General features: G+C 44.2%; 2 protein-coding genes across 7 annotated transcripts; both read left to right on the plus strand.

Annotated features, from left to right (window-relative positions):
* The first annotated feature begins 355 nt into the window (after positions 1–355).
* On the plus strand, positions 356–2,402 carry LOC144990504 (guanine nucleotide-binding protein G(I)/G(S)/G(O) subunit gamma-5-like). Its single transcript, XM_078944025.1, has 3 exons — positions 356–709; positions 990–1,116; positions 1,862–2,402. The coding sequence occupies exons 1-2, from the start codon at positions 620–622 to the stop codon at positions 1,113–1,115; spliced, it is 216 nt and encodes a 71-aa protein (XP_078800151.1). The 5' UTR covers positions 356–619; the 3' UTR covers position 1,116; positions 1,862–2,402.
* A 352-nt stretch (positions 2,403–2,754) lies between these two features.
* LOC144990503 (afadin- and alpha-actinin-binding protein B-like) lies at positions 2,755–13,349 on the plus strand. Of its 6 annotated transcripts, none has more exons than XM_078944020.1 (12): positions 2,755–2,886; positions 3,108–3,184; positions 3,254–3,375; positions 3,438–3,506; positions 3,578–3,701; positions 3,786–3,858; positions 5,085–5,205; positions 12,161–12,382; positions 12,456–12,617; positions 12,700–12,814; positions 12,881–13,046; positions 13,194–13,349. In XM_078944020.1, the coding sequence occupies exons 2-12, from the start codon at positions 3,133–3,135 to the stop codon at positions 13,282–13,284; spliced, it is 1,317 nt and encodes a 438-aa protein (XP_078800146.1). In that variant the 5' UTR covers positions 2,755–2,886; positions 3,108–3,132; the 3' UTR covers positions 13,285–13,349. The 6 variants fall into 6 exon arrangements, with proteins under 6 accessions (XP_078800146.1, XP_078800149.1, XP_078800148.1 ...); XM_078944023.1 differs by having other exon boundaries at positions 2,757–2,886; positions 3,272–3,375; XM_078944022.1 differs by having other exon boundaries at positions 2,817–2,998; positions 3,272–3,375.
* Positions 13,350–14,007: the final 658 nt, after the last annotated feature.

The raw sequence follows: 14,007 nt of genomic DNA on the forward strand, positions 1-14,007 counted from the left end.
CTGAGCTGGGCCTCCAGGAGACGGGAGAGGGGACTCAGCACATCGCTCATGGAGTCCCAGCTTTGGTGGTTCGGGCTGAGTTTGTCCCTAGTGGTGGGGGGTGGGTCAGCAGCTGCAGGGTTCTGCCTCTTTTGGCCTTGAGTGCACAAAGATCCAAGTATGAACCAGTGTTGACCCGTCAATGTGTCTCACGCCAGGAAGTGACAACACCTGTTGAACATTCTGGGCGGGGCAAACACCTGAAAATTGCTGGTGAATTTTGACCCCCGTCTGCACACACCCACCCACCCGTGGGCTTGATCAAAACAAGGGGAGGGGCTGGCAGCTTCGTCCTCCTTATGTCCATCACAGGTGTTCATGCACGCGGGTTACGCGCGCGCACAGTTCCTGAAGGTCACTGTTGACCCTCCTCTGCTCTCGAAGAAACTGTAAATAGGGGCTGGTGTTTTTAGGGGCGGGGCAGTCGCTGGATTGACAGGGAGCAGGCCAATGCGGAGTTAGGGTGTGACTGTGTGGGGGCGGAGCGAGGAGTGGACGTCGTTTCCCGGTCGGACAGCTTCGGAGCGGCTCGGACTCGTTTCCGCACCTCGGTGATCGTTCGCGTAAAAGAGCAGCCGCCATGTCCAACAACAACGCCAGCAGCAGCCTCGCGAGCGCGAAGAGGGCCGTGAAGCAGCTACGGCTGGAGGCCAGCGTCCGCAGGATCAAGGTTCGAGCGCGCGAGCGTCCGGCCGGGGAGCAGCTCCGCGAGGAGCAGCTGTTTCACAACTTTGTGACACTTAACTTGTTCCACAAGTGTCACAAAGTTGTTAAGTTTCCTCCGGGTTCGGTCTTACTGTCACTTTTGGCTCCTGCTTATAGCTGCTCACAAATGCGCGTGCGCGCGGCCGCAGCTCCACACAAACGAGCGCCTCTCAGTATGGAACTGAGGCGCGTGCGCGTCAGTAACGTCTGTTTCTCCCTTTCTCCGCGCATGCGCGTGTCTACAGGTGTCCCAGGCCGCCGCGGATCTCAGACAGTACTGCCTCCAAAACGCCTCCAAGGACCCGCTGCTGATGGGGGTCCCGTCCAGCGACAATCCTTTCAGACCCCCCAAGTCCTGCTCTCTGTTTTGAGGTGGGTGGACCCCCCCCCCCCGCAGAACATTTTTATGAATCATCAGTTCTCGTCCAGATGATCGTGACGTCAGAAACAGATGAGCAGGACTTCCGTTGTTGTGCATCAGGCTGTGGCCGCAGGGGGCGCTGCTGAGTTTGACTCTTAAACTAAGTTTTTGAGGCTACACATGAAAACCACATGGTGTGTGTGTGTGTGGGGGGGGGGGGGGGGTTATAAAATACTGCTGGTTATCTTCTAAGCATCATTGATAATAAATGAGACGGGTTTGGTGACACTTTTGTTCAGTATGTTTCAACAAAGATAAGACATTAAATTATTCAGGAGACATCCAATTTAATTTTTTTTAATGACTTGTTTATTTTGGTGCTGTTGGACTAACGTTCCGCCTGACAGCTGGTGGCTGCCCTTCACACCTCTGCTTCTTGTGGTAAAGAAATGCAGGACTTTGCTGGCTGTCTTGGAGGATTCTAACATTTTGCTGCACTTGTTGCTTTGAAAAGCTGAGAAATGCAGTGCGAGGAAGAGAATGACCACAGTTGGGAGTCAGATCCTGCACTGGAAGGAGGGCAAACACTCTTATTGCAGTCCAAAACGCCTTCCTAGCTTTTGACCTTTTGCCCATCAAGTTTCTGTTGTTTCCATGGTGATGGCTGCTGTGTCTCATCTTAAGTTCGGACTGGTGAAGATGTCAGGTGAACCAAGTTTGTATTTGCTTAGTCCTCTCTTCTACCTGTTTCTGCAGGAGCAGCAGGAGTTTGTCTGGCCTACGGTCTCCCAGCAGTTCCTCCTTCTCCATTGGTGCACACGGCGCCTGGGGGGTGGGAAGCACCACTTGTTTGCCAAATGAACGCCGTCGTGGCTCCCGTCTGCCCCACTGAAGACTCAGATGTTCCCAACTCTAACTGGACTAATGATTAATCAGGCTTTTGCGGCACAGAACAAGGTTTTAGGACCGAGCTGTTCCGCTTTTCCAGTCTGAAGTTGTCATCACGGAGACGTCACTCCCTCTGGGGGGGGGGCTGAAAACGACAAAAACAATCAAAGCTGGTTATGTGTCAGCAAACATGTGAAACATTAAAATGGAACAGCTGCTTCAGGAGGCACACTGTTAAATTATTACCCATCCTGCACCCCTGCCTGTTTCCATTCCCTGTTCCTGCTCACAGACACACACACGCACGCACACACAGCCTTTTACTGTAACACTGATGTCTGATCCTGAAGGCTTGTCGTTTTTCATGAAACCGTTTCACTGGTATCAAATAAACCAAATTTTCATGCTATTTGTCTGTTCCTTTATTAACTTTAAAAACAAACATGATGAATTGTATTTTGAAATGGTGCAGGACGAAAGCAGGTGAAAGGATTCTTTCTGATGATGGTTTAAACACTCCAGTGAGTTTAATGAAGCTTTTCAATGTGAAGCTGTGTAGTTTGTTAAACCTTGACTGCGGGGCGGAGTTTGTGTTCAGCACATTTGTCAAATAAAGGATGCGAAAAAGATTTCCAACAGCTGCTGGTTGGTTTGTGTGGAAAACCTCTGCTCCAAAAATGAAGTGATGTGAAGTTAATGAGCTGAGTGGGTCTGGCTGTGTGTCATTGTCCCGATTCCTCCTTTCTTTTGTGACTCTCTTCTCATTGGCTGACATCCTGGGAAGGAGGAGTCATTCTTAAAAATGATCTGGATAGTTGGTCTCTGACCAGTTCAAGCCCAGTTCGGCTTCCAGAGTGATTAGCTGAAGTCTTCCCCAGTGCTCTGCTTTGAATGTAAGTGAAGTCCAGCCTGTGTTGACCTGAAGCCCACAGGCGCTCAGCATGTAAAGACCTGACCTCTGCTGTGGTGCAGCGTTTGAGCCCATTTAATGTGACTCTCTCTAAGGTGTGTGTCTAATCGTTGAATAAGAATCTGACTTCAGCAGAGCTGTAGATATTCCCTTTGTTCTGTTGGAGGTGGTGGTAACATTCTCAAGTTTCTCGAAAAATTTCAGAAGTTCTTCTGAGGTTTTCACCCAAATGGCTGCCAGGTTTGGACAGAAGAATGGTGGAGCGGGTCAGGACCACTTTGGTACAGAATCAGCCTTCACCAAAAGCGCTAAAGCATGATCAACAATGGTCCGACTATGTTTTATTATAGTGTTTCTTTGGTGCGTAGAATCATACCTGGAGAGGGATCCCAACCCCTTGAATGGCTGTTCTTTCAGCGCCTCCCGGTGGGCTGACAAAGAGAGACACAGAGACCGTGGAGACTCTCTCTGGGTGGGTGAAGCAAAGAAGCCGAAGCAATGAGATCGTTGTGGAGAACTGATGAACTCTTTCAGGAACAGTTGAAGGAGATGGATGAGCATGTGGCCCGGCTGCAGGGCGCACTGAGAACCGAGCGGGCCAAGGTAAGCCAAGTGCATGATGGGAGGTCGGTGCTTCTTCCTGCTCTACTCTGAAAGCTCCTTCTTGCCATCAGACCTCCCACCTGCAGCTTCAGTCGGTCCAGCAGAAGGCGGAGCTGAGGCGCAGTGAACTGACCACCAGGCGGCTGAAGGAGAAGCTGTTCCAGCTGACCCACACACCCAGAGAGGAGGCTCCCTGTGAGGCCCACCATCCCTCCACAACACCTCCACTGCACCTCAAACACTCCTCAGACATTTGACTGTTTCGGATCTTTCATGCAGCCATGGAGATGCTGAACTTCCCAACTGAGAGCCGAAGAAGAGAAGTGAGCAAAGTCTTCAGGCCGACTGCAAAGTAAGAGGATTTTTTTGTTGTTTAATCAGGGAAAAAAAATGACTTTAGTTGCACAAATGTAAAATCTCGAGCAAATGCATGAAACAGAACACAGGGTGAGATCTCTGCACTCCCCGGTTACTTAACATCCATCCGCTCTGAATAATGGAGCCTCCTGGATCTGCTCAGGAGCAGCTACAAATTCAAAGAAAAGTAAACGGATGCTGTGGACTGTAAAAGAGAAATCTTTTCCACTCATTTGAAACATGGGAGGCTCAGTCAGTCCAGTTCACTTTTACAGTCATGTGTTAGTCTGGATTTAAAGGCCCTGTTGGGTTTTCAGGTATAAAGTCCTTAGTTTTTGTCAGTTCAGAACAAACCAAATGTTTTTTTCTGAAGGAAAATGATAAGACCAGTTCATCTTCTTGAATAAGTAGTGAACAAATGCAGACCTCACTTAACATGAATGGGGGAAAAAAAACGTGATTTTTGACTTTGGATATCCAGATCAGACGGCACAATTTTTCACCTTCTGTAGCCCCGCCCATTTCGTTTTAGTAATGGTCAGATGTAGCTTCTTTTTAATGGACATGAGATGGAATAACATTCTGCAGAAATGGGATCAATGAAGGAAAACATTGGAAAGTGGACAGAAATATCAGTTTTATTTCAATCATTTTAAATGACTTGGCTTTCATTTAAAGACCCAGTCTTTGTGTTTTGACATGTTCTTGGCATTTTTCTTAAAATGGAGGGCATGTGTATTTGTACGTGTGTGTGTGTGTATATGAATATGAAATTGTAGCTTAAAATTACATGTCTAAATATTTCTTTCCTCAAACTGAATCAGGAGCAGACCAAAGAAAAGCTGTTTGAAAAAGCTTTCCAGGCAGGCCACCAGCTACCTTCCTTCTCCCTTCCATTCTCAATCTGATGCATCATCTTGTTGACTACATCTTGGCTTTCCTCGTCTGAGCTGGCATCTGGCTCAAAACAGTTCTGGATGGCTAAGATATTGCTTTCCATTTTTGTTGCACCGCTAATGTTGGGTTGGGGGTGTGAAGGGTCCATCAATAGTTTCTCTACAGAAGTCTTCCTGCGCAGATTACAAGTTGTAACCACAAGCTGCTTTCTGTCTTCAAAGAAAAATCAATAGCTGGGGAACCCAAAGTTCAGCTTGTGTTTCTTTGCCAGTTTAAAGCTGTTTCCACTCTTGTGATGTGTGTTGATGGTTTTTCTGCTGGCAGGGGAGAGGAGGCAGCGCTGCGAGGGATGCTGGAGCGCAGAGAAGCAGAGCTGAGGGAGGCCATGAAGCTGCGGCACAGCCTCGCCACCCTGCTGCACGCACTGCGAGCCGACATGGAGCAGGTCACAATCACTGGTCTGGGTATGGGGGTGGGGGGGTGGGGGTGGTTAAAGAATTACAGAGAGGAGTTACATGGTTATGATCATAATTGTTTGAGGGCCAGCTTTTCAGTTGGTGGCTGAACTAATGTGCTAAGGTTATTTTCTCTGGCCATCACTAAATTCCTGAATAAAATAAAATTTAAAAAATGTTCTGAATATCAACTTTTCTAAAGTTTTACTGATCAATCAGTAGTGGGGTTTCCTTTTTGAATTGACTGAAGATGAAACCTACATCATTGGTGACGTTTTATTTAAGCCAAGAGAGAACTTATTTTCGGCTATTCTTGGGGGTTGGGGGTTTACTAAAGACAGGGGAGGGTTCATGTTTGGTCTAATCTAAACCAGTCTTTTCTCGAGAGCGCAGGCAGGAACACACTCATGCAATTCTCCGTTTGCTCTGAGTTGACAAACGTCTGCCAGCTTGCTGTTATTGAAAATCAGGGTGTTTCCTTAAATACAGACGTGTTGGGTCTGCTTCTAAAAGGGAGGGGGAAGACAATGCAGGTCAGTAAGCTCAAAGAACAATTGCTCCTTTGAGATACAGCTTTTTTGGTTTTAGGGCCCATCTCCTGCAGATCAGAGGTCCTGCATATCAAAGGTGATCAGCTGTCACCGGGTCAAATGCAGGACAGCTGTGCTGGTTCATCTCCTGTTTTCCTGAGACCCATGGGTTACCCCATAGGTCAATATAACTGCCCATTTATATACATTTCACGGTAGTATTCGTTTTCACGTTGGTCATACATAAATGTCATTTTTCCGGATTGCACCATGCTTTTTCCATAAAGGTTTTTATTTTTATTTTCTGGTGCTTGTACTTGCATTTCATGCAGAGTATCGTTGTCTATTAAGTTCTGTTCCTCCGTTATTACATGTATTTGTTTCTGAGCTTCTTCTTTTGTCTGCAAATACGGTGCCCAGCAAAACTGGGTCTTTTGGTGAGTGCTGGGCATTTGCAGATCGCCAATGTTTTTGGCAATTGGACTGCTTACAGTAGTTTAGCGTGTGTTACAGGTCCTCCTATAGAGTTCACCATCCCCCTATTTTGCCAGTGTTGAGCAAATGTGTTCAGTTGCAAAGCTATACTGTGGTTGTCAGTATAAATAACATCTTTATCTTTCATCAGCTTACAACTTCTGTCAGTGCCACTAATTCAGCAGCCTGTTCTGAAACATAAGAGAGAAGTGCTTGTGCTTTGAATTCGAATTTGAATTTGGTCTTTTAAGTCACTTCTGCTTTTAGCAGTTTGTTCTGCTAATTCCTGGCTGTTGTGCTGAGCACCTTTGTCAGGAAGTGGTAAGAGTGTCAGGATTCAATGTGGTACATCATTCTAATTTTTAGATGAGGTGTTTTTCTGGGGAAAGAATGTTCAAGTTAGTTTACAACAATAAATCTGAGACCACATTTGGCATCTTAAGCGTTAAAGAACGAAATAACACTATAGTTGCTCTGGCTTCTACAGCTAGTGATGCTGCAATGACCGCTCTCGCACATGCTACATTGTCCAATTTTGATGAAAGATAAGCCACTGGTTTCATTTTTGCTCCATGTTGCTGAACCAATACAGAGGTCATAAAATGACCTTTGCAGTCTTCTAATTTGGACAAACTCCTTGCTATAGTCTGGCAGTGCCAAGGCAATGCTTGATGACTTTTACAAAAAGCAGTCTCTGCTTCTTCCATCCATTGTAAGGGAGAACTCATTTTTAGTTCTTCCTCAGATATTAATTTCTGAAGAGGTGCAGTTATTTCAGCATAATTTGGCACCCAAATGTGACAGTGATTTGTCAATCCCAGAAATGACATCATTTGCTCTATTTGTCATGGGTATTAAGGCCTGGAGGATTGCTGTTTTTCTGTCCTCCAGTATAGTGCGTCCTCCAGCACTAAGGTTGTATCCTAAGTATTTGACCTGCTGTTTGCATAGCTTACATAGCTTGCTTTTACTCACTGTCTGCTTCTGCAGCCAGATGTTCAAGGAGGGCTAATGAATCTTTTTTTACATGTTTCTTCATCTGGAGAGGCCAACACCAGTGTTTGGAATTTAGACATCCTTGTCGTCATTACTTGTGAGAAAATGGTGGGGTCTTTGCAATTGTCTTGTGGTAGTCTGGTGTAAGTGTATCTTTTACCTTCAAATGTAAATGCAACCCAAAATTGGCTGTCCTTTTGTAATGGAATAGAGAAGAACACATTACTAATATCTACCGCAGTAAATACTGTGGTGCCTGTTCGGAAAGAATTCAACAAAGTGTGAAAGCCTGGCAAACAAGGTGCCCTTTGAACTACAGCTTTAATTACAACCTGCAATTCATTACAACCTTACAATTCCTCCTGCAGTGATTAGTGTGTATTACAGGTCTGATTCCCTCTAATGCATCAGTTTTGAGGGGCCGGTATTCCATTAATGGTCTAATTTGAACAGGAAGGGTTCCTTCAATTAAAACCTACATCAGTGGATCCTTTGGAGCACCTAATATGCAAATCGTCTGATGACATTGCACTTTGTGCATTTAGCACACTTTGTTTTGCCATTCATAGCAATGCATCCCCATGCTTTGCATGTGTCTTGTTTGGGAGATCCAGAGTTTGATAATAAAATGGTTCTCCCCTTCCCTGTATTGTAGATAGTTTGTCATTTTCTCTTTGTTTCACCATTATTTGCTGTCACTTTCATCTGGAACAAGAGTCAAATTTAATTTCAATATTCCATCACGTCCCAGTAGATTATTGGGCAGTCTAAGGATTGCAATACTGACAACTGCGACCTTCAGGATTTCAGTAGAATCACAATCTTCATTACCTGCACCTATGGTCAGTCATGCCTGGTTGCTCCTCCCATAGTAGCTACCAGGGGGCTTTTCAGGCAGTCCCTGGCCTTGTGACCTTTGCCCCTGCCTTTTGCCTGCTCACAATTAAACAGGTTTCCTGTCTTCAACCCCCTTTTTTTTCTCTTTAGTTACTTTCTCAGCGTGCAGGGCATGATTTAGATATTCTTCAGTTTCCAATCGCTAATCTTTATCCAGCGTGTAGGGTATTTTTTTTAAATGCTGTTGGTAAGCTCCGAACAATCATTGGGAGCCATTCCACAGTGCATTCTAAATGCTTTACTCATTCAAATTCTGTAATCATCAAGCGCTCCTCAAATTTTGCTAACTTTCCACAAACTGATTAACATCCTCCTTTGTAAGACCTGACACTTTCTTTTGCCTTTTTAACATCCTCCTTGTCCATGTTCTATATACAAAAGTTGTGCGCGCTTCATTCTGACCATCACAGGGATTGGGAACTTCATTGATAGGAAAGCCTTCGGTCAATTTAGAAACTGATGGTACTTTAGGTGAGAACACCTTTCCCATATCATGTGACCAATCAGTGTCTGTCATGTCTACCTTAGATCTGGTGTTGGCATGCACAGGAGTGGTAACATCATAGGGTGGTGGTTGAAATTCCTCTGATAATTTTGGTTAGAGCGATGCTGTCGGTGGGACAACCCCTCCTGCACATCAACCTCTTCTCTTTATCATCTACAACATGTCTGGATACCATCATTATCCTCTTTTCTGTGAAACATCAATTTTCCTTTTCTATTCTTTTCATTCTTTGTTCACTTTTCCCTATTTAAACAAAAACACAATTCACCCTCCAAACCACAACAGGTTTGTTAAGACAGACAAATCAAGAGACAACAGACAATAACCAAAATGCATAACACAACAATTTAGTTACCTTACACTAAAACAAAATAAACTGAAATGAATCTTTTATAACTAGTAGTAACATTCATGTTTCCCCTCTTTTTCTTTTTTTTTTTACTCTTCTCTCTCTCTTTCTCTCCCTCAGTCACACCCACAATCTCCATCCGCACGCCTGTATCAGGTCTGCTCGGGCACACCAGCCAAAGCCAACCCCTCCCTCTGTGCGCATCCTTCATCCTCCTTTAAGGCATGACATTGCAAAAGAAAACATTTCTATTGCTAATTAGAGTTTATCAGAAATGTCAGGCTTATGAGGACAGTTTATCAAATGACCAGTAATCATCATAACAGCATCATATCGCCGCATCATATGTTCTGCACTCTCCTGAGACCACTACTTTCCATTCTTTTCTGTCTCTTTTCTCTTCTCCTTCCATCTTGCTCTTACCAACAATCCGCTTTCTTGTTCTCTCTTACTCGCCTTGCCTTCTTATTTTCACAAGCAGGTCTGCTTTTTTCCATAACCACTGTCCTACCGGAACCTGCAGCTCCTGTTACCTTAGCTCAGTGTTTTTTAACCTTTTTTGAGCCAAGGCACACTTTCTCCTTGACAAAAATCCCGCGGTACACCAGCATCCAAAAATTGAAAAAAAGGAGAAACTCGGAGTCTGCATTGATGTCAATCCCTCTGTAATCTCACATGAATTTTTGTGATAGTTGTGGCAGAAAAATCTGGAAGTTGCAGCTGTTTTTTCTAAAAGATGTAATAAAAGTGAAGTTAGTTTTTAGTAATAATTTTCAACTAAAATTATTTGAAATTTGACCCAGGTAGTTGGTTTTTCCTCCAGTTTATTAACATGCAATTTTATGAAACCTCACAAAAAAACACTCTTTTGAAATGGTAATGTATTTTTCCCCCAGATTTTTTTAAATGTTGGTGCAAAAGCAACTGAAATTTTTGAACAATATAATCACAATATGTTTGATCAATTTTACACAAAAATGACATGTTTGTTTTCTGTAGCTACACAAAAAGTGAACATGTTGAACTTTTATTTGTTTTTCTCTTCTTAAATCAAAAATAAAGTCTTTGAAGACTTTAAGAAAAATGTTTCATTTCTTTTTAGATGATTAAATTGTTTCAATTTAGTTTGTGTCTGTTGGCCACTTCACCTTAATCCTGTTTCTTAAATGTTACTTCTATTTAAGCTTAACTTTTCATTTTTCAAAAGTAACTGAAGTCTGAAAATGAATTTGTCCTTCAATCCAGACATTTTTAGAAAAATGTTTTAGTTAAAAAGATCACTTGGACCAAACTCTGGGATGTTTGGCTGTTAATAAACACAAACCTTGAAGGACAACTAAACTGTTGACCTCTGATTTCAAGATTTAAAAACCGTTTGTGTGTTCGTTGTGGTTTCAGGACGTTTAACAGGGAAGACTGATAATAGCACAGAGATGCTGGATTTTAACACAATGCATCATGGGAGATGTAGTGATGCCAGACAGACTCGCTTCTCTGAGCTTCATTCTTTTAACTTTTTCCACGGTCTGACATCAGATCCCGCGTAAAGCTACACCGCTAAAGACAAGCTCAAAACTAAATCTTAGTTTTGAAGACTAGATGTGCCGTCAAGCAGAGGCTCAGTTTTGTTACAGTTTAAAAAACATTGAGGTGGACCAGAATTTTAAGAGCAGAAAGGCAGTTGGAGAGGGAAGAGGTGGAAGCGTAGCATTGGGTTAGATAGAGCTGGGTTTAAATGGTAAAGAAGTGGAACTGACTTTTGAATGTTTGGGAAATGTAAACAAAAGGAAAAACATTGGTAATGAAGGGGAGAGGCCCTAGGACAGACCCCTGGGGCACACCTGTATTTTCCGGATGAACAGATTGCATGTTTATTTATTTTAAAACTTGACTTTCTGATCTCGGCATTCTATCGAGCAAAATCTGATTTCTTTCCTTATGTAAAGTTGAGTAAAATAAAAAACAATCTGTTTTCTTTTCAAGCAGGGTACTTCTATTTCCAAAAGAGAACTACATGAGTTGGAAAAGACAAAACCGGGAATCAGTACAGGCTGATTAGAGCCAGTCCATATGGATAAATGCCTGGCTGGTGTAAGCACTTAGCCATAAACGGTCCGATTGGTAGTTCCCTCCAAGTGTGACATGTTGACTGGATCCTGTCTTGCGATTCATTGGACCTCCTAGTATATCTTTTCAAGAAAGTGGTGACCACAATATGCTGGTTAACCATAACAAAACCAGTTCCTTCTGGTTTAGCTGCATCATCAATGGCTCAGACTCCATGCATAGTGCTTTTAGAAACTGAGGTTGGATGAGTTGTTGCAACCTCGAAAGAGGACAGTTTAACCTAAGCTTTCATTTGTGGTGTGCATTAAAACTCCAACATGTACTTCCTCATCATTTGTTTACTTCACCCTTGTGACAGTGAAAGTCTGCTCCAATCAACACTTTCTCTCCTCTAGAGATGCATTGGATCTCCTTGTCCATCTCCCCCCAGATTTTCTCCTTCTCCTGTAGCTCACATCCTACCTGTGGGGTAGGGGGGGGGGTCATTACACTTTACAACAATCACCATCACCCCTTCAACTTCCAGCTTCCGACTCATCACCCTTTCTGACCTTCTCTTCATCTCCAGAACATTCTTATCAAACTCCTCCTTCATCTCTCCTCCTATGATCCTCGTTCCATCAGCAAACAGCTTGAAGCTGCTTCCAATCTATAAGCTTTGCTGTCCTTCATCCTTCCTTCTTCTAATTCTCCTCCATCTGGTCTCTTGAACACACAGGAGTACCATCTTTCATCTTTCCATCATGTCCACTAACGCTCTAGGTTTCAGGTCAAAGTTTTTATTTTCAAGTTACTACTCCAAGTCCTTCATTCCTGCCTTTCCTGTTCTCTGTTGAAGAGCACTCCTTCTATCTTTCTTGCACCAACAGCAGTCCAGTTTCAACCCATAGATCAACAGCACCGGTGTTGGTTGTGGTAATCTGGGCCTTAACTGATCAAAGTTCTGTTTCTGATTCAAATGATTGACTTTGCTGTGGTTTTGTATCTGATGGCTTTCCTAACACAATTATCTGTATTTTTTCGGATTGAGACACAAACACTGGATTGTGCCCTCTTGAGGGTTGCACTGCTTTGGATATTTATTGAAGACCAAAATCAAAGCTGAGTTTTTGTTTAAACCCTTTCAGTTCCTGTCAGACATGCGAGGTGAGACTGCAGACAAGAGCATGGATCAAACGGAGGTGGGGCTTGGAGAACATGTGACTGGGGGAATTGTTCAGGCTTGGAGGCGAGTGCAGAGCAAGCTCCAAGCTGTTGGTGGCACAGACCATGACAAGCTTCTGGCTCAGCTGGAGGCTGAACTGAAAGAGACGCAGCAGCTGGTCAGGTCACAGCAGCAGCTGCTGCAGGTAGGACCTGAAATTATTCACCTGGACTCGTGGTAACTTCTGACACATGAAACGCTGCACTTGCATCCTTAAGGATCGCCTTACTTTCCCCCCACCTCCTGAGCTCCTGGATTCTTACTTCTTGGAGGAGTGGGAGCGTCTACAGATGAGCTTGGCAGAACTGCACCACCAGAGACAAACATTTGAGCGAGAGCGCCAAACCTTCACCGACGCAGCTATCCGGCTCAGCCATGAGGTAAAAAAGCAGATGTACGTGTTGTGAAAACCCCCAGAGGTTTGATTCCCTTTGCTCATCACTGTCCATCTTGGCTCTGCAGCGCCTTGATTTTGAACAGCAGAAGGCTGATCTAGTAAAGCAGCTGTATCTGCGTGACTCTCCTCAGTTTGGGAAGGCGGATCCCAGCATTAGCAACAGGAGGCGCTCTCCTCTCCGTAAGTGAAACTGCTCAGTCAATCATGGACAGTTTTGACAAACTATACTCACCTGTCTGACTCCAGCTCGCTGCAGCCTGGACTCCTCCAACATATCTGGCTGCTTTCCCGTCACGCCCTCAACCATGGAGTCAGGGTTTGCTGCTGTTTCTGGATTATGTGAGAGGGTCAGAGTTCAAACCCCGACCACCCCTGAGTTGTACTCTGCCCTCAACCTATCCTACAGCCACAGGTCAGCATTAGTGCTGTTTAGTTGCTGGCAAAGTAAAGGACTTGGAATGGAAGACTGAAATATGAAATCTGTTTTGGGACAAGTGCATTTGTGAAGGTTATGCTAGAAGACCTTGATCCCTGATGATCTGCTGGATCTCTGCTTCAGGTCCAGAGAGGATCAGCAGGCGAGGCGTGGGGGGAGCAGGACCGACCAAGCTTGCACACCATGGGCCCCATGTTTAGACTGCTCATTTTAATCTAGCACATTCTATCTTCTGTTCACCATTTCTTTTAGAATGTTTAATAAAGATGATTTCTGTGAGTTTTTCCCCCTCAATGTTTCTTAGACAGATGGATGCTCAAAATATAAAAGAAATATTTCATTCATTCATTTTCTATTCCGTGTAGTCCCTTTCGGGGTCACTGGGCTGCCGGAGCCTATCCCGGCCACTTGTGGGCGAAGGCAGGGGACATCCTGGACAGGTCGCCAGTCTGTCACAGGGTAGAATGTCCACAATCACACACCCATTCACTCTCACACCTATGGACAATTTAGAGTTGCCAATTAACCTATCAAGCATGTTTTTGGATGGTGGGAGGAAGCCGGAGATCCCTGAGAGAACCCACGCATGCATGGGGAGAACATGCAAACTCCACACAGAAAGAAGGCAGATAAGAAAGAAATGTCAATTAAAAACTAATTCTCGTTTACACTGACAACCCTGACAAAAGAAGCATGTTTTTAGACTGTGGGAGTAAGCTGGAGAAAACCAACACATTGATGAAGAGAATAACATAAAGTCCACACACAAAGGTCCCAACTCGGATTTGAACCAGGACCATCTATTTTGAATGCAAGAGTGTTAACCACTACACCTCAGGATTGTTTTGCACTATCCCCAGGCTGTCTGAAGCTGTGATCTCACTGACTTGTCTGGGTTTCATACTTGAATTCTGGTTCTCCTGCAAACAGTGGTGTC

This window comes from Oryzias latipes, assembly GCF_053564925.1.
Source record: "Oryzias latipes strain Hd-rR chromosome 1 unlocalized genomic scaffold, Olatipes_Hd-rR_3.1 chr1_Y_2".
Taxonomy (NCBI): Eukaryota; Metazoa; Chordata; class Actinopteri; order Beloniformes; family Adrianichthyidae; genus Oryzias; species Oryzias latipes.

Excerpts from the sequence above, each read along its gene's own strand:
- LOC144990503 (XM_078944020.1), top strand. The coding sequence starts at position 3,133 with ATGGCTGCCAGGTTTGGACAGAAGAATGGTGGAGCGGGTCAGGACCAC. Across the intron at positions 3,702-3,785 it reads ACCCAGAGAGGAGGCTCCCT|CCATGGAGATGCTGAACTTC; the intron begins GTGAGGCCCACC and ends TCTTTCATGCAG. Across the intron at positions 13,047-13,193 it reads AACCTATCCTACAGCCACAG|GTCCAGAGAGGATCAGCAGG; the intron begins GTCAGCATTAGT and ends TCTCTGCTTCAG.
- LOC144990504 (XM_078944025.1), top strand. The coding sequence starts at position 620 with ATGTCCAACAACAACGCCAGCAGCAGCCTCGCGAGCGCGAAGAGGGCC. Across the intron at positions 710-989 it reads CCAGCGTCCGCAGGATCAAG|GTGTCCCAGGCCGCCGCGGA; the intron begins GTTCGAGCGCGC and ends GCGTGTCTACAG.